The sequence below is a fragment of the Tupaia chinensis genome, unplaced genomic scaffold (genome assembly GCF_000334495.1).
Source record: "Tupaia chinensis unplaced genomic scaffold, TupChi_1.0 Scaffold000140_1, whole genome shotgun sequence".
NCBI classification, from domain to species: Eukaryota; Metazoa; Chordata; class Mammalia; order Scandentia; family Tupaiidae; genus Tupaia; species Tupaia belangeri.
The window spans coordinates 549,226-576,279 of NW_006159610.1; the positions used below are offsets into that span (position 1 = coordinate 549,226).

At 41.5% G+C, this 27,054-nt stretch overlaps 1 protein-coding gene across 3 annotated transcripts in view; it reads right to left on the minus strand.

The window, feature by feature from the left end:
• CHCHD3 (coiled-coil-helix-coiled-coil-helix domain containing 3) overlaps nucleotides 1-27,054 on the minus strand; it is a 297,487-nt gene that overhangs the window by 8,557 nt on the left and 261,876 nt on the right. For all 3 annotated transcript variants that reach the window (XM_006144989.2, XM_014586463.1, XM_014586462.1), the window contains one exon: nucleotides 6,117-6,252. In XM_006144989.2, the coding sequence (XP_006145051.1) occupies nucleotides 6,117-6,252 (136 nt within the window). The remainder of the gene's footprint in view (nucleotides 1-6,116; nucleotides 6,253-27,054) is intronic.

The following is a 27,054-nucleotide window of genomic DNA, read 5'->3' on the forward strand; positions in this document are numbered from 1 at the left end:
ATGTTAAGGTGAGGGTTGCCTCACAAGATGTCATTATTTTGGTCCTTCCTTGAGCTTAGCTGTCTGCCTGGCTACTGACCTATTGCCTACTTACAGATTTAAACCTTTGCTATGGTCAATGAACTCCTGACTGTCCCATCATCTGACTTAGCCCCCACTGGCCTCTGTGTTTTGGGTATCTCCTGAGGCTAGCCCTTGCTTTTGGTTCTAGTTTATCCTTGGTTCTTCTGATCCTACTTCCTGTTCCATCTTCAGAATCCCAGACCACCCATGGTCCATACTTCAGAAGATGAAAGGCATCACAGCAGAGGGACCCAGGGCTGGCTGGAGGTGGCCTGCGTTTTCTAATGGAGTTTATTAGCCGGCAGGCTACATTCTGCCTGGCAGCGCTGAAATCGCTGTTTTTCACTTCACTGACTTTGGAGAAACTGTGAAACTTTCTATTCCCTCCCTGTTCATTCTGCCTCCTTGGCTTCCCCAGGGCTGTCAGGAGTGTGAACTTCAACAAAAGGGTATACAGCTGTGGGAGGCCAGGCAGCAGACAGACCAATAAGAAGTAAAGTGTTCTTCTTGCATGGAAGTTGGAGGCAGACAGCAAAATCTAAGAGGCAAAGGTACAGATACTGAGGCCTTCAAAGTAGGGGTGCTTGTACCAAATAGGCCAGGCCTCTTAATATGAGTGTGTCCTTGAAAGCATGGCTTGTGCACACCACCTCTTGCTCTCACCCATGAAAGTAGAATCGGTCTTAGAATAATGGAGAACGGAACTCCATTCATGGAACTCCTAGTTCAAACTCACAATTTATCAAAGAAGAAACTGAGGCTCAGGTCACCATGAGTAGATTAGGGTGGTAGCAAGACGATTTCCTAGAAACTCTGCCCTCCAGTGAAACAAAGTATGTTCTATAAAAATCCAGCCAACTTCTGTGCCTTTCCGTAGCAGCAAGGCTGGGGAGAAGCTGAAATGTTTTTAAGAATTACTACTGCTACAGTAGCTCAATTCTGTAAGCAAATAGGGCAATGGGGTGTCCCAGGGAGCAGAGGCAATGTGGATCTACAACTTCTTTTGAAAATAGAACTCAGGGGGACCAGCAGTTAGCGTAATGGCTATGTAGCTGGACTCTCATGTAGTCGACTGCAGTTCGCGTCCTGAACCCGGTGGCTTAAAACTCACACCGGGCACGTGTGCGTGCGTGCCCAAGATCCCAAGAGGAGAACGGAGGAGAAGGGATTGCGGCGTGGCCATCCCCCCTGGGGGGTGATCAAGAGTGACATCTCTGCCCCAGCTACAGATCACTTCAACTCTATGAGTGGTAGTTTTGCAAGTGAAAAGATGACATTGAATTACATGATCTCTATGGGTCTTCTATTCTTCTGTCTCTCTGCTCTCTGTCTGCCTGGCAAGCGCATGAGCCTTATAGCAAAAAACCTCTCCAAAAAAAAAAAAAAAAAAAAATAGAATTCAGGGCCCAGCCAGGTGGCATAGTCTGTAGCATACTGGACCACAGGGCTAGAAGTTACAGTCAGGTTCAGATCCGGGGTGAGCCTGAAAACACAATGAGAGCACTCAAGATCCTGAGGAGCAGAAGGGTTAGGGAAAAGAAGATCACAGTGTGATAAGACCCCGTGGAGAGTGCGCATGCACACGAAGTCAGAGAAAATACAGAACCTTGGGACCAGCAATTGGCGTAATGGCTATGTTGCTGGACTCCCATGTAGTTGACTGCAGTTCGAGTCCCAGACTTGGTGGCTTAAACTCACGCTGGGTGCATGTGTGTGCGTGCCCAAGATCCCAAGAGGAGAATGGAGAAGAAGGGATTGCGGCGTGGCCATCTCCCCTGGAGGGTGATTTCTCACTTTCTGTCCCTCTGTCTTTCTGGAGTGTGCACGTGTCCTATAGCAAAATATCCAAAAAAAAAAAAGAAGAAGAAGAAGAAAAAAAATACAGAACCTGGATACATTTTGGTCCAATAGTGGGAAAATACTATTGGCTTCCCATTCTCCTCCTTTCCATGGTCAGCTCTGAGATGGGTATGGTAAGACTGAATGGAATCAGGTTTTAAAGGCCAAAGGAGGGAACCCAATCTTGGGGAGCTTAGCGATTTAGGAAGCTAAGCAGATATAAAAAGTAAAAGATGGGGCCAGCGGGTGGTTTGGTGGTTAAGGCAATGGACTCCACATGGCCAACCGCAGTTTGAGTCCTGGACCTGGCGGCTTCCTTCCTCTCTCTCTCTCTCTCTCTCTCTCTCTCTCTCTCTCTCTAGCACATGTGCCCTGTAGCAAATTAAAAGAAAATAGTAATAATGATAAATAAAATAATTCTTTTAAAAAAGAAAAGTAAAAGACAGCAGTCTGTATCAATCGATATTCTTCATTTTTTAGGTGTCGTATCTCATATATCTAGCTGGTAGCTTTTAAGTCTTGGAAATAATAATTATAGCAATTTAATATCTCTCTTCCCCTATAAGAACGCATAACGAAATAACGGTCTTAATGTCTCATGTCAACACATGCGAAATTGTTTAAGAACAGCTGAAGAAAGATTGATATGAATAAGATGGATAAGAAGAAAGGAAGAGTAAGGCTGAAGAATATCCGGTAATTTCTCCTATCAGTAAAATCTATTAGTCTCCAGAACAATCCCCGAGGGAACTAGTGAAAGCCCAACCTTATGAGTCATTTAAAAGTGGAGTAGATTTGGCCACTAGAATTACTCCGTGGGGGAAAGGTTTGTACTATGTCGGAAATGGACAATGCATCCTAATGGATTGTTGACATGTTTAGTATTTGCCATGTTTAGCATGTCCGGCCTGTTTTCCGGATTTAATAGAAAACATAAGACGGGAGTTGGCCCATTAGGAAATGGCTATGACAGGCAGTCAGGACCATGAATACTGCTCAAGTCTTCTACAATACGGGCAAAGTTGGGGTCAGGAGGTTAGCCTGACCTCACAGGCACGAAAGAACCACCTGGTATCAGAAGAGAAGTAACTACTCATGAAAAACGAGATCAGCCTCCTGGCCACTGTGGCATGATCTTAGCATGGGGCCATGCCAAGTTGTCCCCTGGCTCATGGGCTCTAGCATCCCACTCCCCTACTGCGACCTTCAGACTCTCTTATCACAACTTCCGTAGATCTTTGATGTCCCTTTCCCTCACTATCATTATTGTTCTCATTTTCCTTCATTACTTCCCTTCCGTATTAGTGGGTGATGGCTGTCTCTTCATACTCACTCGAAAACCAAACTCCACTTCATTTATTTAGAATTTTTTTGTTTTTAGGCAAGACCCATCTTGGTTTACTTGTTAAATTTACCAGCATGACCTCCCTGGGTTTCAATGCTCTCAGCTGTAAAATGGCAAAAATAAAAACCTCTATTTACATGTCAGGCTGTCATAAAATACAAGTAAGAGAGCCGAAGTGAAATGACTTTGAAATCCCAAGCACTGCAGAAATTGAAGGTGTCGTTCTTGGTTCTTGCCCATTTTGATGTTGCCCAATTTAGGAGGAAAAGGTTTGGGCACTTAGATATTTTAAAAGTCCTGGTATTATACATCCCTTAAAACTGAATATAAGAGTTGAGAAAACAGTAAGTACCCCGAACATACTAGCTGAAAGTAATATTAAATTATACTATTGCAGATTAGGGAGTGAGGGGGAGGAAGGAGGGTCTCTTTTGGAATTGCTAGTAATAATTTGATGCTTTGGGCTGATCTACAAAGTTCTAGCATGAAATGATACAACTGAGGAAAGAAGAGGGAAAAAAGATTTACTAAATACTTTATTAAAATGCAATCCTCAGACAATACCCCAATTTTTCTCAATTTCCAGATAGGAAAAATTAAGGCTCAAAGTCACACAGCTAGTAAAAGACAGGGCGTGGATATACACGCAGATCAGCCAGATTCTAACTATAGTACTATGTGATGCATTGGATTTTGATGCAAGGTAAACTTTGTTTTATTCTACAAATATATGTCACCAAACTCATGGAGCTATATGTAGGTGATTTAATACAACTTGGAGAATGGAGTCAACACTCCAAATGCCCTTGCAGTTACTGCAGTAACATTACAAATCACACTGCAGAAATAGGCAGGTATGTCAGACACCAGCCTCGAAACAGACACACTGCCACAGTCATTCTTTAACGGACCACTGAGCCCCACCTCAACAAGGCACTATTACCACGTTAGAAAAGCCCAGGAGCCAACTTACAGGTCCCAAGCATTTCAGGGAGTATTAATATTGAAGGTTGGGGCTTGTTAGGAGAATGTCAGAAGCTATTTCTGACAACTAAAATGTACTAACTTAACATTAGTTACATTATCTTTTCTCTTTTTTTTGGGGGATGGGGGAGAGGTTTTTTGCTATAGGGCGCGTGCGCTCACCAGACAATCAGAGAGACAGAGAGACAGAAAGCGAGAAATCGCCCCTCAGGGATGATGGCCATGCCGCAATCCCTTCTCCTCTGTTCTCCTTTTGGGATCTTGGGCACGCATGCACACGCGCCCAGTGTGAGTTTCAAGCCACCGGGTCTGGGACGCGAACCGTGGTCGACTACATGGGAGTCCAGCAACATAGCCATTACACTAACTGCTGGACCCCCATTAGTTACATTATCTTTACCAGAGACCTTTGAAGAAGAGAATGCCTGATATGCTACGAGGAGTTATACAAGTGTGGCTTGTATAACAAGGAATAGGCAGAAAAAATCTGCAAGTCACAGGGCTTTTAATAAATCTTGATTATTTCCCCACTGGTGTGACTTATTTTCCAGCTAGTGAGACAATACCAACCATCCCATCAGATATTTATAGTGCGATAGAAATTTAAACTAAGTGGTATTATTAATATTACAACTACTGCAAATTAGGCTGTGGAAAGGCATGCTGTGTAACTCCAATGCTAGATTTGGTTGAGTTAGAAGGTCAACTCTAGGGAGTGTGTCAGTAGAAAGAATCAAGGTTTCTAACAATTTCCATCTTTCGAACAACCTACATCCAACCGCTAAATCGGCTAAATGATAGGCAATTAGGTGACCTGACAGAATTGATAATTTGCTTCAGGGTTTATCATTAGCTTTCTAAAGTACGTAAATTAGAGAACAATCCATGTCCTGTGAACATCACGTTATTCTGACATGAAAGGTCAAGAGAAGAACATGACTACAGTATATAAAAGCAAAAAGCACTTGCTCCTACATCCTGTCTCTGATCCCTCTTGCCCTACCTAGCCGAGCAGACTCTACCAAGTGGAGGAAGACAGAATGGTTGGGTGCAGTGTGTTTAACCCAGGCTCGTTGCAGACCACCTGCTGCTTATAGCCTGGAAGCTACCAATCCCCTCGTGAGTATCCTTCCTCTTTGCTGACTCTGAGTATTGGCCTAGAAGCAGTAGGCCATGACCTTTGGGACACAGTTATCAGAAAACAAAAGATTGGGGCATGTGGGAAAAAAAGGTACACTTTGAATAAGATCTTTTCCTTTTTTTCACAATAAGTAAATGAATAGAAGATAAGGAGAACACAAGCTCCTCTTAGAACGACTTCGAAGGAATAATGACTGCATCAGCCTGGAGTAGTAACACGATGGTCACGCTAGAATCCCTTTCCCTTTCATCTCCCCGTCCGCTCGAGATATTGGACATGTGTGCACACATGCCCAGCATGTTTTTTAAGCTGCCAGGTCCCAGACTCAAACCATGTGGATGGTCATGTGGGATCTACTCCCTGAGCTGGCCCCAGGGTGGTCATTCTTTTTGTTTTTAAGAGAGTTTTGCTATAGGACATGTGTGCTCACCAGGAAGACAGAAAGAGAGAAATCACTCCCCAGGGGGGCTTAGCCATGCTGTAATCCCTTCTCCTTTCGGGATCTTGGGCACACACGAATGTGTTTTAAGCTGCTGGGTCTAGGACTCAAACCACAGTCGACTGTGTAGGAGTCCAACAACGTGACCATTATGCCATCTGCTGGTCCCCAGGATAACAATTCTTGTTGATGATGACTGATAAAGCTTCTTCACACATATTAGCCCACTGAATCCTTCCCACTACTCCATGACGCTGGGTTTTCTATTCTGCTCCTGCCTGAAGCGGCCTGGCTGGCACACCCACCTGTTTGGCATGATTGACACAGTGCAGGTACTGGTTGGCCAGAGCAGAGCAGCTGAGCGTCTGATGGGTGTTCTGACGGTAGCACTGGAGAATTTTGGCCTGTAGATCAGCACAGACTGGGTGAACCTCATACCGCCTGCAAACAAACACAGGGACTGCTTAGACAAAAGGTCTTCATTCAAAACAAAGATCAGGGTTAAATAACACAGAAAATTCTAAGTAAGATAAAAATGTTGCAAATATAAACACAAGGTTAAAGAACCAATTTTCTTCAAACTTTAAAGATATTCAAATTATTCCCATGACAAAAATGTATAAGGGAAATGAATTCTTTGAAATGAGTTCCATTACTGGACACCACTGAGTTATTCTGGACTATAACCTTCCTTCCTAAACCCTAACCCTATGAATACTGCCAGCACACTTCAGCTTGTCCAGCCAGAAACCTGGGAGCCCTAAAGTCTCTTTCATTCCCACATCTGACTGATCACAAAGTATAAGATCCCTGCAGTCTGGTTCTCTCCCCAAACTCCCTGTCATTCCATTAATCCCCAATTATTTATGTCCTGACTCAAGCAATAGCTAGTTCCTCTGTCTCTTAGCTTTCACCTTCTACTCCTGCCTTCATACTTCTCTAGTTTCCAGAGGGTTTAACACTTACATCTGAGACAGAACCATTCCCTGCTGCTTCCTAAATAAAACACAAGGTCAACAGGCACAGTTCTCCACTGTGCACACTGTTGCAGTCTGGACAAACCATGCTCAGGGTTTGGGTTTTACACTTCTCTTCACACCTTGGCCACACTACCTTGATTTTGGAAATGCTCTGCACCCTAACTCACTCCTAGACATGTGGGAAAAATGGATTCATCTTTTTCTTTTTTTAAAATTTTCCAGAGGGCATGTGTGCTTCCAAAGAGAGAGAGAGAGAGAAAGAGAAAGCACAACCCAAGGCGGATAGCTACACCACAATTCCTTCTACTCCATTCTCTCAGGCCTTTGGGCACTCATGAACATGTGTCCAGTGTGTTTTCTAAGTCACCAGGCCCAGGACTCAAACTGCACAGTTGGCCATGTGAGTTTTCTAAGTCACCAGGCCTGGGACTCAAACTGCACAGTTGGCCATGTGAGATCTAGCACCTTGACCACCATGCCCCAATTAATACTTAGCTTAAGAGTAACCTTCTGCATAGTGCTTTCACTAAATCTAGATCTCTTCTCCCCAGTAGAATTCATCATTCTCTTTTACAGTGACTCCCCCATTCCATAATAACTTCTTTCCATGCATGTAACACTGACTACACACTCCAGCCTAGTACAAGTTAGATGCCATGGACTGCGCACACTGCACTATAGCCTAGTAAACACTTACTAGCCGACATTTACTAGAATAAGAATTCCAAGGACTATGTCTTATTTCTTTATGACATCAGTCATTAGATACAGATACACTTTTCAGAAGTTATGTAATTAATCTGTTGAATGAATACAAATGGATAGAAAGAAAACACTTTAAAATTCCCTGACTTAAAATTTGGCTAATTATGCTTACAAATCTCAGATTTCAGTTAGATTGCTCTTAGTGAATATGCTATACACAGCATAAATGTTTCCACACAGCTTATGATATACACTTGAAAAATGATAATAACAAAATAAACCAAATGAATTATGTAAATGAAAAAATATTGTCAATATGGTAGGAGAACTTGGATTATAAGGATTAAGCACACACATGCACACACAGGCAGACACACACACACACACAATACATAATATTATCACACTGAATCTAGGAATTCATATATTTTTTCAAATGAGTTTGGGTTAATATAAAAAGCTTCCAGTCTTCCTTATCAGTTCATTTTATGAAATTTAAATTTGTTATTTCCATAGTAATCTTGAAATAGCATTATTTTAAATTTAATGGGTTCTATAGAAACCCCAAGAGAAAAACAGGGAATATTTCTCATCAATAAGGAAACCCCTGGGTGACGATTTGTCTCATTACTTTTATCCAGCACACTAAGCTAATATATATTTTGCTAGAATAGAAATGCAAACCATGTTACTGGTCCCTGAGGGAATTTACTTCCTACCACCCTCTGAAGAAAGTAAACATACAGGAAAAGAAATATAAACCCGGATTTTACATAATATTGTTTTTACCTTATCATTCATTGCCTTACTGCCTTGTCAAATAGCTAAGATCAGAATTTAAATCAAATCCCAGGAGTTTCAATTTCTTTCTAAGATTTTCAAGTTCAGATGTCTGTGAATTTTTCCGGACACAGATTTCCCTGATGCTCTATCATCGACACAAGCATTTAAGAGGAGCCAGCTGTGCTTGAAGCAGGACAGGCAGAGACACTGACTGACTCATGATGGCAAGACCGGCATCAGGATAAATATTGAACAAAATATGATTAAGCATTGGATCAGCTGAGCCCGGCAAACGCGTGACTAATGACTTTAATAGTTCCTAGGAAAGGACTACCTTCAAGCCTGGTGTTGGCAACTGGTCAAGTCTCCCAAATCTTCGGTCGAAAAGTGGGGAGGAGAATGCAGAGGAAAGGCTACAATGAGATGCCTAGATCGGTGGTTCTTCCTCACTCACACACACAGGGGACTATACCATGTGAGCACCTACATACTGCACACCATGAAAAGACTGTACGCTCTTTTTCTCTTAAAAGAGACTAATCACAATAGGATAATTCATCTAAAACTATGGACTCCTTAGAAATACCTAATCTAAGTTGTATATAAGCGTTCACCCTGCGTTGAGCTATTAGTCATGGACGTTAGAAGTTCATGAGTTATTTATGATTTGAAATGTGTCAAAATATACTTTTCTCACCACAAATCAATACAACTCACTTCCAGGGCCCTCGATTTCCTGTCTGGCAGTCTGTTCTGAGTATATGTGCATGTGTAGCCAGCTTCTGAAATTCTTTTTGTGTACATTTCAACCTGCGTCGATGATGAGACAGTAGAAAGGGGGAAGAGGAGTAGCAATCAGCATAATTGTCTCCCAGTTCCTGGAGTTGACTCTGGTGTATTTTTCCTGGATTAATCTGTAAGAGTAAAGCTCTGCCTCTGTATTGATCTGCGATGCTTGCTAGGCCGCCCTAATGCACTGTTTTCACTTTGGGAAAATGTTAAATGACATTACCATCCAACATTAGAAGGCCATAAAACACAAGCCATGGCACCTTCCATTCAGGAAAAGGGTTTCAAAGGCATTTCCAATATGCATTATGGTAAACCCTCCATATAGTCAGAGTCAGCAATTGACTTATCGACTGCTAGTGTTCTTACTGATGGAAAAAGCCACCATTAAGCAAAAATTACAAACGGCAGAATTTCTAGATACCTAAGAAGGAAAATTAAATCTGAGCCGCAAAGGACATTTAAACAATTTAATTTCTTTGGATTTTAGGAAAATTAAACAATGAAATGATGAATGACAATATCAAGAGATACACAAAATACAGACTTGGAGAACTTGGAACAATAATAAAATGAGAAGATACATTAGATATCCCAAAGTGTTTAGCAAAAAAGAATTGGTAAAGTCAACCATTGAATTTTTCAAAAAGAATGAAAAGAAGATTCATGGTCACTTGAAATTACCAGCGACTTTTAATGAATCCCATGTGTACATGTGTACATATCTCATTTCTTTCTTTTTCTTACTTATTTATTCATGCACGCACGCATGCACACATGCTATAGGGTGTATGCACTCATTGAAGAGAGAGAAAAACTGAGAAAGAGACAAAGAGGAATCACTCCTCTCCCCCAGAAGGTATGGTCACGTGGCAATTCCTTCCCCTCTATTCTCTTCTCAGGATTTTGGGCACAAATGCACACACGTCTGGTGTGAGTTCAAGCTATTGGGTCTAAGACTTGAACTGCACACTCTGCCATGTGTGTGGGATCTAGCCATCCCAACCATTATGCCATCTTGCTGACCCCAGTTTCTTATATCCTTTTCACCCAGTCCCTTTCCCCTTCCCTCACTGTATAAGCAATAACAGTCTGTGTGACCTTTCCCATCCCTCCACAGTGTCACTTAAAAGGTCATGGTGGGTATAAATGGTGTGCAAGGGTGGAACTGGATTCTCATAGGTTTGAACCAAGAACAAAAATCAAAAGAAGGATTCCTGGCAGGTATTTTGCAGCCAAAAAGCATTTGTTTGTTTGCTAATGTTTAATGCTAATATTTACTTAGGTATGTAAAATCTATAGATATATATCTCCAAGTATCATTTATTTATTTATTTCGAGAGGTTTTTGCTATAGGGCAAGTGCACTCGCCAGAAAGACAGAGAAACAGAAAGCAAGAAATCATCCTCAGGGGGGATGGCCACACCACAATCCCTTCTCTTCCATTCTCCTCTCAGGATCTTGGGCATGCACGCACACGTGCCCAGTGTGAGTTTAAGCCACCGGGTCTGGGACTCGAACTGCAGTTGACTACATGAGAGTCCAGCGACAAAGCCATTATGCCAACTGCTGGTCCCCCAAGTATTTTTCTTATTACACTGACAGATCCAGTATAGAAACCTTGGGAGGGAAATCAAGATTCACAGTGAAGTGATTTCTAATTTTTCAGTGCTTAAAAATAATGTGGTGATGAACAGGAAGTATTACTGTCATTTCCAATTACTTCCTTAGGAGACTTTCTTGTAAGTTGAACTAATTGGTCAAAGAGAAGTAAAAACATTTTAGTAAAAATGAGCTGGGTGAAGCAGCGTACAGAACTCTTCTCTTAAGACCCTATGACATAGTTACACTTGGTTATCTGTTTTAGAACTCTCTGTTGGTTTCACTGTTGCCTCTCTTACTTTCATGTCTGAGAAACTACTTTGATGTGGGTATGAGCTTTCTATTTCAAGCAAACTACTTACCCATCATTTTAGTTCTGCTAATATAAATGGTAAGGATAATAAAGTAACTCCAGGGAAGGAAAAGAGCATGAAGGTAGGGACTCTATACCACTCTCCATTCAGAGCACCAAGAAGGCATGTAATGACAATCGGTTAGTGCCACAATTCCTGAAGCTCTCAGGGACACAGACATCATTCATTTTGAGTGGGGTGCATAAGGGAGGGATTCTTTTTCTGGATGGAAAGAGCAAGTACCCTAGAGTCCTACAGTTACTATAATAAAGCACCAGAGAGAGGGAGGGAAGGAGTGGTGGGGAAGAGAGAAAGAATTTGAGAGAATTCTGATTTTTAAACAAGTTCTGACAATGCATCCTTCATGGGGTCAGATGGTCTCTCATGAAGTTTTTAACCCATTAAATTTAGGCACACCACATAGCCACAGAATCAGATCTTAAAGTCTTATTCTGATGGCATGGCACAATGGTTCTGATTTTATTCAGTACTAAACTTTTCATTAGATGGTAAGCCCAGTGGTCAGAACTTCTGCTTTTCTTTTACAACACAACACAAAACTAAAGTTATAAGCACATAGCCAATATGTAAAAATATTTAATAATTCACTGTTGTTTCTCTTAGCAATTATAATAAAGCTATAATACAATGCAATATAAAGGAAGAAAATCTAACTCTATCTAAAATGGATTATATACCATTAATTTCTTTCATTTTATCTTTATAATATCTGAATACTACTTTCAGAATAAAATGTAAACAACTTCCTTCTAACAGTGCAAGATCTTTAAAACAATTCATTTTCAAGCTTTTCTGGCATTCTTAATAACTGGTAACCATCTTATTGATGATATTTCTAACTGAGCTGGACTCAAATTTCCACAATTACACTTTAGAGGCCAAACAGCTCCAAATGTAGCCTGCTATCTTTATCTCCATTTATTTTTCACATACTTTGAGACATAACCCCCCCCCCCCCCCTTGTGACCTTTGCCCACTCATTGAAGAGAGAGAAAAACTGAGAAAGAGACAAAGAGGAATCACTCCTCTCCCCCAGAAGGTATGGTCACGTGGCAATTCCTTCCCCTCTATTCTCTTCTCAGGATTTTGGGCACAAATGCACACACGTCTGGTGTGAGTTCAAGCTATTGGGTCTAAGACTTGAACTGCACACTCTGCCATGTGTGTGGGATCTAGCCATCCCAACCATTATGCCATCTTGCTGACCCCAGTTTCTTATATCCTTTTCACCCAGTCCCTTTCCCCTTCCCTCACTGTATAAGCAATAACAGTCTGTGTGACCTTTCCCATCCCTCCACAGTGTCACTTAAAAGGTCATGGTGGGTATAAATGGTGTGCAAGGGTGGAACTGGATTCTCATAGGTTTGAACCAAGAACAAAAATCAAAAGAAGGATTCCTGGCAGGTATTTTGCAGCCAAAAAGCATTTGTTTGTTTGCTAATGTTTAATGCTAATATTTACTTAGGTATGTAAAATCTATAGATATATATCTCCAAGTATCATTTATTTATTTATTTCGAGAGGTTTTTGCTATAGGGCAAGTGCACTCGCCAGAAAGACAGAGAAACAGAAAGCAAGAAATCATCCTCAGGGGGGATGGCCACACCACAATCCCTTCTCTTCCATTCTCCTCTCAGGATCTTGGGCATGCACGCACACGTGCCCAGTGTGAGTTTAAGCCACCGGGTCTGGGACTCGAACTGCAGTTGACTACATGAGAGTCCAGCGACAAAGCCATTATGCCAACTGCTGGTCCCCCAAGTATTTTTCTTATTACACTGACAGATCCAGTATAGAAACCTTGGGAGGGAAATCAAGATTCACAGTGAAGTGATTTCTAATTTTTCAGTGCTTAAAAATAATGTGGTGATGAACAGGAAGTATTACTGTCATTTCCAATTACTTCCTTAGGAGACTTTCTTGTAAGTTGAACTAATTGGTCAAAGAGAAGTAAAAACATTTTAGTAAAAATGAACTGGGTAAAGCAGCGTTCAGAACTCTGCTCTTAAGACCCTATGACATAGTTACACTTGGTTATCTGTTTTAGAACTATCTGTTGGTTTCACTGTTGCCTCTCTTACTTTCATGTCTGAGAAACTACTTTGATGTGGGTATGAGCTTTCTATTTCAAGCAAACTACTTACCCATCATTTTAGTTCTGCTAATATAAATGGTAAGGATAATAAAGTAACTCCAGGGAAGGAAAAGAGCATGAAGGTAGGGACTCTATACCACTCTCCATTCAGAGCACCAAGAAGGCATGTAATGACAATCGGTTAGTGCCACAATTCCTGAAGCTCTCAGGGACACAGACATCATTCATTTTGAGTGGGGTGCATAAGGGAGGGATTCTTTTTCTGGATGGAAAGAGCAAGTACCCTAGAGTCCTACAGTTACTATAATAAAGCACCAGAGAGAGGGAGGGAAGGAGTGGTGGGGAAGAGAGAAAGAATTTGAGAGAATTCTGATTTTTAAACAAGTTCTGACAATGCATCCTTCATGGGGTCAGATGGTCTCTCATGAAGTTTTTAACCCATTAAATTTAGGCACACCACATAGCCACAGAATCAGATCTTAAAGTCTTATTCTGATGGCACAATGAAAAAGTTCTGATTTTATTCAGTACTAAACTTTTCATTAGATGGTAAGCCCAGTGGTCAGAACTTCTGCTTTTCTTTTACAACACAACACAAAACTAAAGTTATAAGTACATAGCCAATATGTAAAAATATTTAATAATTCACTGTTGTTTCTCTTAGCAATTATAATAAAGCTATAATACAATGCAATATAAAGGAAGAAAATCTAACTCTATCTAAAATGGATTATATACCATTAATTTCTTTCATTTTATCTTTATAATATCTGAATACTACTTTCAGAATAAAATGTAAACAACTTCCTTCTAACAGTGCAAGATCTTTAAAACAATTCATTTTCAAGCTTTTCTGGCATTCTTAATAACTGGTAACCATCTTATTGATGATATTTCTAACTGAGCTGGACTCAAATTTCCACAATTACACTTTAGAGGCCAAACAGCTCCAAATGTAGCCTGCTATCTTTATCTCCATTTATTTTTCACATACTTTGAGAGAAAACCCCCCCCCCCCCCCTATCTGAATACTACTTTCAGAATAAAATGTAAACAACTTCCTTCTAACAGTGCAAGATCTTTAAAACAATTCATTTTCAAGCTTTTCTGGCATTCTTAATAACTGGTAACCATCTTATTGATGATATTTCTAACTGAGCTGGACTCAAATTTCCACAATTACACTTTAGAGGCCAAACAGCTCCAAATGTAGCCTGCTATCTTTATCTCCATTTATTTTTCACATACTTCGAGACATAACACCCCCCCCCCACTTGTGGACTATGCACGTGTGTGATGCTTTTACAGGGTCTTGCTCTGCTGCGATCGTCGTGCCTCAGCCTCCAGAGCTGCTGGGACGTGTGTGCCTGCTTCTTAGGGTGGGCTGGGAATTGAGGCCAGGCCTCCAGGGTGGCATCAGCCTGACAAAGAGCCACATGCAGCACACAGTCCTGGAGCTATGGTGAGATATAAGTTCTTAACAAAATAAAAAGAGAAGACTTTTCTCCCATAAACACCTATTCCCAAACTGATAAGTATTACCTATTATAGTGTCTATCATCACAACATAAAAACATACCAAAAGGGAAAACTGACCTTTACAACACTTGGTTCAGTGCAAAGTTTAAAGGGCCAGTCGGCCAACAGCAGACCACAACAAATGCCGTATCATTTGACCAACTGGGTATCATAAAAGAAAAAGTCAGCTTTGACTAGTTAGACAACAGAGAATGACATACACCCCGCGCTTGAAAGATCAGTATCTATCTGAAAATAATTGGACATTTAATTGTTTTAATTGTAATCTCCTGTTGACTTTGGAAAAAGTCAGGATCATAGCTCAGTAATCTGAACCACAGGAGGAGGGTGACCTGCAAGGCAAGATGGAAAAGTGTTGCTAGTCTTCCCAGAGTTTTAGGACCCTGAGAAAAAGTCCTAAATTCAGGAAAATCCCCCAACAGGACATCTGGTCCCCTCTCCCAGCCCAGATGAGCAATATTATACTCTACATACACAGAAACGTGCGCCATTCTTTCACTCACAAGCCTCACATACCCTTAGAAAGTAAGCATGAACACACCAAAATGGAAGGGGAATGAAAAACTTCCCAATTTTATAAAATATTCTTCTTCCTATTCAATAATACTGGGTAGCTGGTGGTGATGAGGGCAGACAGGAAAATCTTAGAAGGCAAGTGGGAATTTGATAACATGTGACCCCCTTGGTAGCAAGGTGGAGTTTGGGGGTCTCTGACTTCTCTGTGGCTGACACCATGGGACTCTCTTGATGCCTAGCATGTCTTCTTGAGGAAGCAGCTCTTATTTCACTTCTCTTTGTAGAGAGCCCCCTTGTATCTTGACAACCACAAAGAATCTTGGGTGGGATCATGCTACATGGGCTCACCCAATCAGGTATCTGGACTCAGAAAACCAGGACCATTTTCTGCTGCATTACCAAAGAATGAGAGGCCCGACTGTTTTGTTTTATAATCTCTTAAAATCAAGTGGTCTAGAGAGGATAATAGCAACTTAATGTAAGTAAATATTTTTTACTTTTTTGCTAGAAGATTTCTCCAAGTAATAACACCTTTGACAAGAAATAAGTTATTATGCAGGTGGAGACATCTGTGAAGTCAAGCATCTGATATGAGGTAGGAAAAACAATCAGTTGGCTGATTTTCACTTTGTACCATATCAGTGGCATGCTTCACAAATACCTGGGCTATGTATGTCATGCTTTTTAATTTCTTAAAAAGGGAGATAACGTATCTCTTACATAAAAGATATCTGCAATAAGAGGCAATAATTATATAGCATTTGGACACAGAGCATAACCGATGCCAACATTAGTTAATGTGGAAGGACCGTGAATCAACTCTCAGGTTTCTGTTAACTTGAGACAACCATATATTCATTAAATATTATTTTCTCAAGCTCACAATGTCTTCTCATCAAGCACAGTTCTACAGCTAACATAGTAGTCCAGGTGGGAAAACTTTCTTTAGATTATAAACCATCCCTCCTCCCTTTCTTCATAACAATGCTTGAGGTACTGTTATTGCTTAATAAACATTGATGAATAATGATGTAATAAAAACAGACTCTTAGTAATGTGGTTCTTTGTGTCATTAGCACTGTCTGGGAGACAGCGGCAGTTTATATAAGGAATCCTGGGTAGAAACATTATCTCCTTCCATGCACATAGAAGAACTAAATAAAATTGCAGTTCATAGGAGTGGCCCATGGTCATATTTGAAATATTTGGAGAAGTATTTTCTTTATCCTTTCAAGAGATCCACAGCAGTAGAATAAGGAGGTATCCAGGGTTAAATATTAAATATGAATCTCCAAAGAATATATCAATATATGAACAAGACCAACTAAGCTTAAACACATATCATACTGATTTTATTTGAATATCTCAATAAGGTTTCAGGGCCCAGAAAAAGCATTCTTCTTCTTCGTATTATTAAGGAAATATGGCATTTACTCTTTCCTGACCATGTAAAGTAACTGCTTAATTAGACGACTGAGAAAAAGTTAGTTGTGGGCATATACAATGCATCAACCTTAGATTTCTTCTCCTTAATATCTGTATTTATAAGATATAGTGAAGTTATGCTGACACAGATGAAAAGTTATTTTACCCTCTGGGCTTATTTCCATCCCCCCATGCTGCTATTTTGGAATGTTCACTACAATTGATCTAAGGATAGAAAATATGAAGACTGGCTGGTTCATTCAATCATCCACACAGTCACTCCCACAACAAATATTATTAAGCCACAGATGTTTATCAAGTTAAGCATTCATTTCTACGCCATCTACCCTGACAGGTGCTGAACAGGACGTGACCCTGGCCTACTGTTATTCACAGTCTGAGGGGATGAGATGGAGGTGTGCACAAGGTCTTATAATGGGATCAGGTAATAATATAAACAGTGAGTGCTAAGTAAACTCTGAGGTCTAGTTTGGGATTCGGCCAAAACTGAAAATACAGTGTTCCAGACAAGAAGATATCCACCGCCAGTGAACAGGAAGTGGGGACTGGCCTTGAGATAATCTCTTTCTCACTCTCTCTCTTTACATACCATGTTTATTCCCTTGCCTCAGCTGCCCATCTGGGACTACAGGCACATGCCACCACACCTTATTCGACTGTTTTGGGGGACAAGAGTCTCACTGTATTGTCCAGGCCAGCCCTGGGCTTGCAATCCTCCTGTCTCAAAAGTTGCTGGCATTACCAGCATGTGCCACCACACTTGGCATTTATGCTGGATGAGGAATCAAATACAGATCTCCTGTATGGTCCCAGCCTGTGGAGCAATGTCTTAGTGGTGCTGGGCCCAAGATTCTGTTAAAGTAGCTTTTAAGCCAGTAAGGAGATCTGTCCAGTGTATACAGATCACAGAGACAGACTCAGGGATGGGAAGGAAAGACCTTCTTTGACCTTAGGTTATGACTACATCTATCCACAGCCCTGTGGCTGTAAACCTTCTAAACTCCTCTGCTTTCCCTCAGAGAAAAGTCTAGTGTTTGTGTTCATGACGTCTGCTATCATAAACTTGGTTTGGAGCAGTAGGAGTAGCTGTGTGTAATAGAAGTTTATACATTCACTGAGTCAATGAGGAGAAAATAATCAAAGGCCAGAAGCAATGTTTTTCTTTTCTTTTCTTTTTTTCTTTTTCTTTTTTTTTTTTTTTTTTTTTGAGAGGTTTTTGCTATAGGGCATGTGCACTCGCCAGAAAGACAGAGAGAGACAGAAAGTGAGAAATCACCCTCCGGGGGGGGGATGGCCATGCAGCAATCCCTTCTCCTCCATTCTTCTCTCAGGATCTTGGGCATGCATGCACATGCACCAGGTTTGAGTTTAAGCCACCGGATCTGGGACTCGAACTGTGATCGACTACATGGGAGTCCAGCGACATAGCCATTATGGTAACTTCTGGTCCCCAGAAGCAGTGTTTCTAACCTACTAATAGAAAAGGAATGCAGAGGGAAATTCGTATGGGTTGTCAGAAAAGCATGACATATTTTTCTATGCAAAAATGTGCATCATGACTTTTCTGACAGCCAAGTATTTGCTAAGTCTGGATAGGCAGACTCTGGTGGTAACTTTCAGTTGGTGCTAAAACTACTTTTCAGCCTTCATTATTTTCCGTACTGGGAGTCTCTTTTCTAACCTGGAGGAGTCCGACCCGGTAGGGCTCCAGGATCTGTGTTGAGTTTTTGATCTTTTAAGTATCACTTAAGTTGGGTCAGCATGTTGGCAAGGCCGCTGCTGTGTACCCCTCCGACCTAGGAATAAAACTTAGGTCAAATTAGCATGTCAGCAAGGCTGCTTGCTATTTGCTCCAGAAAACTGTGGTAGCCTTGCTGGGAAGCGACCCCCCTCTGACTCCCCAATATACTACTATAAAAGAATTACATAGCTCTCTTATACATCCTGAGTATATGATAAAATTTTCCAGGAAGTCCCTGACTGCTCCCCTTTGCTCTGACCACCTACTGTTAACTACAATGCTTTACTCCGGACAGCCACAATAGAGGGGGTGATGAAGTCAAACCTAGGCAGAAATCTTCTTGACCTTTGGAAGGCCCTTCAAGATACATTTAACTTAAGTTTGAGAATAATCTTTTAGGCCGAAACGGGCCCAGGGCACTCCTGCCCCACTTTGGCTAATGTTCTAACAAAATACATAGCAGTGGCACCACAGGCACAATAGAACATTTTAAGTATGCCACAAACTCACCTTAAAGTTCTTCATTAACTTGCTAGTCACTTTACCGCCAGTTAAAAAGGCTGTCCCCGCCCTTACCTAATAAACAGTAAGTTTTACCCCTTTAAAATGTATTAGGGTTCCTTGAATTAAGTTTTAAATCCCTACACAATTATATAAGTTCTATTCTTTATTAAGATCCATAAGAACTAATATCTATACTTGAGATTTTCTTTTCTCAGCACCTTTCCCGGTAATCACAAGATGGCTGCTGCACCCGCATCATCTCTGCTTGCTGGAGCCACTTTCCCGGAGACCCACCTACATCAAATGAACAATTGAGGAACTGCACTAGACTCACCCTTAATCCAACCCTGAATAGAACCTATGTTCTCTGTTGTTAAAACTTTATGAGCTGATAATTGAAACACGTAGCCACTCTCCCATTTACTTGCATGTAACACATTTTCAATAAAAACGCGCGATGATTCCTAGCAGTGGTCACTCTTCAGAGAGCGATCTCTGAGGGGTGTCCAGCTAAGAACGTGCATGAAAAAGGCACCAAGGCCTTTGTCTTCTGTTCACCTGCACCGCTTCTGACGAGTCAACCCACCCCCGCCGAGGCTGGACCCCAGCATTAACCACTCTTGCTTTATTACTGATATTTACCAAGAAAGAGAAAGCTAGATGGTATGGTCCAAAATGGATCAATATCAAGATTTGGAGGCAGGAGGGAGAAAAGAGAATCTGGGATTAAGTTGGAGAAGGTAGAAAGATCCCAAGAAGAAGAATCTACTGAATTAGAGTGGGAATCTGGGAGGAGAAAGGGAAGAAGGCCTTGGCCATATTCATTAAGATAAAAGGAAAATCAGGGCCAGCAGGTGGAGTGGTGGTTAAGGCACTGGACTTCGCATAAGGCCAACTAAGGTTCAAGTCCCAGACCTGGTGGCTTACTTTCTCACTTTCCCTCTCTGTCTCTCTCTCACTTTCCCTCTTTATCTCTCTCTCACTTTGCCCTTCTCTCTCTCCCTCTCTCTCTCTCTGGTTAACTCATGTGAAAAAAATAATAAATATTTCTTAGAAAAAAAAAAAAAAAAAGGAAAAACAGAAGGACTGGCTAAGCATACCACAACTCACCAGGGAGGAGGGGAAAAGAAACTACAAGATCTAGGCTAGGGAACTAAAGCAAATGGTGGCATTTGTCTTCAAAGAAAACTTTATATCCAAGTTTTTCAAGAGCATTACTCCCATCATCATCCATGCTTCCTATACAGCGCTCTCTAGTTCAGAAGAGGGAGAGCAGGGAAGAGCCAACAAATACAGTCAAGGGGAAGGGCACCTGCCCTGGCAACCTACTGGGTTTTTCTGACAAAGGATACTTGCCATGAACTTGAGGCCTTCTGAGAAAATGGAACAGAATGCCAATCCTTCTATATTTGGAGAAATATTCCTAGGCCTTCTTATATCATTTTCTCCAGTGAAATCCAACTATTGTAACAGCATGGAATCTAATCTTTCTTTGGAGTAGGGTGGAAGCAGCATCCTCTGCAGAAATGTGGTTGGGTCCACACAGTCATGGTCAGCTTCTATTTTTAGGTACATATAAGTTTTCAAAAAGAATTACCTCTTGGGATGAATAGTGTATGCTTCTTCTCAGCTGAGGGGTGGCCTGGGCAGTGAGAAGTTTGGTAAAATTTCATTTGAGTTGCCCAAGCATAAAAATACATTTTGGTACCCTTATCCCTTCCCTGCTGTGATCAAATTTAAGAAAGTGCTTTTAATACCAAAAGTCAAGAACAGCTTAATTTAAAAAATTTCACAACTGTCACATATCTCAATGAGGACTGTGACACATTCTAAAATACTAGGTGGAGGCCCAAATTCAAGTCTATGGTGAGAGAGTGTGCATTTCTTTATGCAATACTCTTTTTTCCACTACGTTTAAAAGATCCAAATACCAGACACGCACTGGGAGGAATGTGTCTGGCTCCCTTAACTGAGAGAATTGCAAATGGATTTATTTTAGGGACAAGTGAAAGAAAAAAAAATCATTCTCACTGATTTGCCCTTTAAGTGTCAGAGTGCTCAAAATGAGGAAGCAGAGGGAGTAGCAGTTGGGAAGGGGTGGGTTGGGCCCACTGTCTGTTTTCTATCCCTCTGATCAAGCAGAGAAGAGAATGCGTGGGTACTGTCTCTGGAAGAGGGAGATCCCAACACTGGCATGACAGGCCAGGCTAGCCAACTTCCCTGGGTGCAGTGCTGCCAGGCAGGAAGAACACCCTAGGGAGAGCATGGTTGTAACACTGTGTAGACTGTGAAGGAGGTTACAAAGGATGCGAAGAAAGAAATGGAAGATGGTAAGTTCATCTCAAGAAGCTGTTCATTCACAGGGGAAAAAGATACACACCAATACAGGTAAAAGGTAACATGAGGGAATCGAAGCAGCAGGAAGCAAGATAGGCAACAAGTGTGTGTTCCGAGGAGGGAGCAGACCCTTCTAATTGGGGGAGATGACTGGAACTCCATGGAAGGGAGGAGACAGAATTTCAAATGGCCCCTGTGAGCCAATGTCCAGGCTCAGTCAAGTCTGGCGTGCTCAGGGAACTCAGGTTATAGTGGAGAGTTGGCAGAGGGAGAGGAAAAGTTAGGAAGAGATGGGACTAGATATGGAGAGTCTTCCAGTAAGAGAGCACTTGCTTAGCGTCTATCTGCAGGTGGTGGCAAGCTTTCCTTTCCTTCCCTTTCTATCTTTCAATTGTCAGAGAGCTCATATACTTTCCAGAGAAAGACAGAGAGAAAAAGTACCCCCTCATTGGGCACTGTCACACCACAATCCCTTGTCATACATTTCTCCATTTTGTCAGGACTTTAGGCACACACACACACACACACACAGGTGCCTGTTGTGTTTTTCAAACCTCTGGTGCTGAGATTTTGAACTGGAGTTGGCTGTGCGAAATCTGGCTCCCTTAACCACTAGGCTGTAAGCCCAGTTCACCACTGGTCTAAGTAAGTGAAGTTATAAAGGTGCCATCTTAGGAAGGTTGGTCAATGTGAATAAATCAGATGGCTGGAATCCATTTCTACCAGCTGGGAGGTCAGTGGAACAGTGCCCAGCTATAAAGACAAAGCAGGCTGATGAAGGGAATGGTCATCTAAGAAGGGAAGGATAGGGTGACAAGACATGGAAGCAAAGAGGAAGAAGGCCTGGGAGCCTCATGCAAGGGCTTAGGCCTTTGGGTGGTTAAAGACTGAGCTTGCCAAAGTCATGTCAGGAAGCCCAGGTGGAAGTGTGGCAGGGCCTCAGTAGGTGGCTGGGCTTTAATCATAGAAGAAATCCCTGTAAGACAAGGTGGGGAGTGTAGAGGCAGAAGGCAGGACAGACAGCTGAACGCTGGGGACTAGGTCAGGGTGATAGGGAAAAAAAGAACTGGGCAGGAAGAGAAAACGCAGTGCAATGTGGCATCACAGACTGGAGAGGCCGGAGTTTCATGATAGAGAAGACAGTCACAAAGAATAAAGACCAATTTAAAAATAAAAAAAGAATAAAGACCAATAAGAGGCCATAGGATGTTGATTGTAGCAATCTGGAGAATTTCAGTATGGTGTATAAAATGGGAGTCGCGTGGCAAGAAATGGGTAAAGAAGAAAACAGGCAGAGAATAAACAGAGGCAGTGCAATTAGGTCCATTCGGTATCCTTCACTGAGTGCCTTCTACATGGCAGGCACCGTGGGAGACCACAGAGACAGCCAGTCAGGCAACCTGCCTACCCTGTAGGGCTGCTTTAATGGGGAACATGTGGCAATGGTAAGATGAGAAAGGAGGCATTGCTAATCTGGCTGGAGATAACGCAAACAAGTCTTAGTGAGATGACATTTCAGGAGGGTCTTAAAAGAAGGGGAAAGGCATAGACCAAGATGGCATAAAAGGGATTCCAGAGAGACAAGTGACCAAAGTAAAGGCAGTGAAAGAAGAAGACAGAAGCAAGGCTGGAACTGCAAGTAGTGACATTGCTAATGGGCCTTTTTTTTCCCTTAAAGATTCCAAGAAACTTTCATCAAGGAAACATTTTGCAAGTGGTATTAGGAATTCACATGGAGTAGAGTGTGCTCCAAAGTTAGGTAGTAAGGGACCAGCAGTTAGCGTAATGGTTCTGTTGCTGGATTCCCATGTAGTCGACCATGGCTCACGTTCCAGACCCGGTGGGTTGAAACTCACGCCGGGCGCATGTGCGTGCGTGCCCAAGATCCCGAGAGGAGAATGGATGAGAAGGGACTGCAGCATGGCCATCCCCCCGGTGGGTGATTTCTCGCTTTCTGTCTCTCTGTCTGTCTCTGTCTGTCTTGCGAGCGCATGCGCACTATAGCAAAAAACCTCTCCCCCCAAAAAATAAATAAATAAAAAGAAGTTAGGTAGTAAGAAATGATGTGTGAAAATAGGTGAGTTTTCGAGTCTCTTAAGAAGAAAGACTAAGCAGAGTAGGAGGAGGTCAATGAAGGCCGAAGTAGGGAGTCCAGTAAGAACAGCAAAAAACAAGACTGGTGGGATTAGGAGGACCAGATGGAAGTGGTTTGCTGGGTGGGAAGCCTCATAGACTAGATGCCAGCAAAAGCTCGCTGATGAGAAAGGGACAGCTCATGAGGAAAAGGGTTCTCCTAAAGAAGCTTCTACAGGACAGTAGGGACAGAGTATAAAATGAGGCATGGCCCAGCTGGAATGACAGTGGGCCTGGACAGGCTAAGGGGGCTGCACCCTGGGAAAAGCTCAACAGTGGAGAGGGATGGAAGACTCCCTTGACATCCCCGACTTGTACTTGGCATGACGGCACCACCGTCTAGATAAGGTAACGGACACGTGTATCTGAATCTACTGATGGCCTGCTCCTCATGCTTGTGCTGCGGGGCTCATGCCGTCAGTCAGAGGCCTCCTCCGCTCTCCAGAACAGAAGTGCACCGAAATGAACGGCTGGTCTACAGTTAAGAGGAAACAGAGAAAACCTGGCATAAAATACACTTGAGGAACAGAAGCTTGTGGATGTTGGTCAACTTGATTATCCATTCTGCATAAGCTTATATAAGTTCAACTTAAAATCATATAGTATGCATATACTGATATACATATAAAATATATCTGAAAAATACACAATTGAAAATAGTTGCCCCCAAGGATGGGGGTTAGATAGGTAGTCAAAGAGAAAAGGAGATTTACTTCACACAATATTTAAATTTTCTATCACTGTGCACATTGTTTCTCAAGAAATAATTTATTCAAAAAACCACAACGGCTTATTATTTCTATATATTTTGTATGCCTTGGGAAATTGCTATAAAAAAGTTTGCTCCTGGACCCCCTCCTATACACCTAGGCACTACCATTCCGGTAGTGGATGATGCCATTTTTATGGGTTTTGTGGCAGTACACAGAAAACTGATTGAAAAGGTAAGACAACAGGGACAGCAGATAAGAAATCCCATGTGCAAACTCTACAGAAAGGCCCAAATGCAAATTGGGAAATAATTCACAATGCCTCCATACATGTCAGCCTTCAGGCCAAGTTCAGTACACATAGTTCTGATTTAATATCTCAGCAACCTTGTGAGGTAAAAAAGAGAAGCTGCAGAATTATGTAAGTCACAGGGCGCGGCACTGGTACAGAGTGTCATCTGAGTGTCCGGAAAGCCTATAAGGTTGCCCATCCGTGAAACTCTTCTGCGTTGGTCCCTTCGCTGTCTTACCTGCTCCCTCTGCACCTCCTCCTCTCTATTCAGTCTAAGTAATTCCCAGAGCTCAGATCTTTGCCCCTACTGGTCTACAGTGGCTGGTAAAGTTATTCTTTCTTCTTTTGGAATTCTCCTATTGCTTTGTGTGTGACTGAATTGGATTTCTAGTCTTTTCATCAGTTAATAGCTGGTTAGGTTTCTTGGACTTTGATTCTTTTATAAAGTGAATAGTAATCTTACCTGTCTAGATACAGGGACTGGGTCTGATGATTCTCTTAGATTCCTCTACGGCCTCTACATTAAGCATCAGTGGGTTATGTTCAATTTGTTACTTCCATTTTCGTATACAAACAGATTCTGCTTCCATTTTCCACTGACAGCAATACTGTTAGTTTGTCATTATGGATTAAACCTTGGCTCTTTTTTGTTACTTACTATTTTATATTCATGTCGAAGAAACTGTTAGTTCTTCTTTTGAAATAGCTTTCACTTTCACCCTTCCTCAGTTTCCTCTATTATCACCTATGCTAAGCAATCACTTCATGCATATACTGATCTGACCAGCTCCAAATAGTCTCTCTGCTCTCAGCTGTCTCCTTATCATGATTGTCAACATGAATTGTACTAAATGGTCTACAAAATGCCAACTTTTCCTAGCAGTCAACCAGGGTTCTTTCTTCTCCCTCTCCTCCACCTCCCTAAAGCTAATTTTACTTCCCAAATATTTCTCATATCCTTTGCCTCCTCACAAGATACTACTATGTGTGGTGTTGGGAGAAAGACTATCTAATGACACTTCTACTAACCCACTGTTTACTGATCCTGGCCTCAAAGTGAAGGACAGATGGTGACATGTGCAGGGTTATTTTCAAACACAATCTGACATGAACCAATAGAACAGTCAGAGAGCACAGCTATGTGTTCCTGACGTCCATTTCCTGAGCCATGCTATAACATTATAGAACCATTTTCCGAATTGATTCTATTTTTCACTCATGGATAAGGACACTATCTACAGCAGCAATAAGTTTCCATAGGAACTAAATTCATTTCAAAAGGTTTGAACAGAGAGTTAAAAAAAAATGCTCAAACAACATAACAATTTAGTACATAGTGCCTTCCATCCTTGAAACTCAGAGCATTATAAATATTAACCTTTTCATCTCCTAAAAGTCCCTGGAAATGAGAAGACAGTGTCTTTGCATTTCGAAAATGGATATGTTTAAGGTAACAGGTAGGGAAAAAAAGAATTTGTAAGGTGAGATGTTAATTTATGATGTTTCATTTCTAGCTTTAAGCAGAACTGATCACACATGTAATACACTTAATTTTGGGAAGATAAGTGTTGCTATGAATTCAAGTAGTTGCTAATACTCTCCTACTCCATAGTCCATAAATTAAACATAGAAACTAGAAGAAAATACACCTTCAAAGCATTCTGTAGCTAAGAAAAGTGAACTGTTTGTAAGAGCATTATTAGCACATTGAACCACACACATATCTCTATGGAACATCCACACAGTAAGTCTGCAATTCAAAAATTCAAACATGTTTCTTTTTTGTTCTGATTAAGTATTCAATTCTGATGCCATAAGAAGGCATTAAATTCCAACACATCATATAATCTCATCCCCTTGTGTTACATAAATGGATTTAAGCTTTTTTTTTCAGAGTCTAGGCAAGATTTAGCAAATTGGCTTAACTTTCTAGGCTGCTGCTGAGACTCAAATGAACAAGACCAACTATAAAGTATAGAAAACAACAATCTACTACACAAATTCTCCAAATGATTATGATGAGCCTCATACATGAGCATTTCGGAGGTGGAATCTCAATGATTCCTATATAAAGGGATAATGATGTATTACTGCAGGACCAAATAATGCATTTCTCAATTCACGTCTGGATTGGATTCACCATGCTGAGCTCCATTAGTTTTACATCTCCCTAAGGGTTCCAATTCAGCAGTATTAATCTATGCCATTACAGACAGCCCCAATCTATGAATGTCTGCCTTATGAATGTCTCTTAATACACTTCTCCGGTTGAGTGTTTCTGGAGAAAAAGCTCAAAACTAGGGAAACTGGAACCACTATAAATTCCTAAGTAGATACTAAGCCCTACCCATAAGGTCATCACGTTTCCTTGGAACACTCAGTCTTCCTTTCTTTACTGTGATTATTCATGCCATCTCCACATCGCTAGACTATCTCACCCCCTCTCTTTCCCCTTCACTCTTGGTTAAAGACCTTGCATCTTAATTCATCGAGAAGAATAGAAAACAAAAGGTATCTCCCTCACGCTACTGTCATAAAATCTGCATCTGCACTGTCTTCTCCTTTCCTGCTGTTACTTTAGAAGAAGGCCGTTTCACTTATAAAAGATAGGCAATCCTTAACACACAGATCTGAGTCTTCCCCCTGCTCTCTCTTTCTAGTGGGATTTTTTTCTCCTTGTGTCTTCAATCTCTTTCC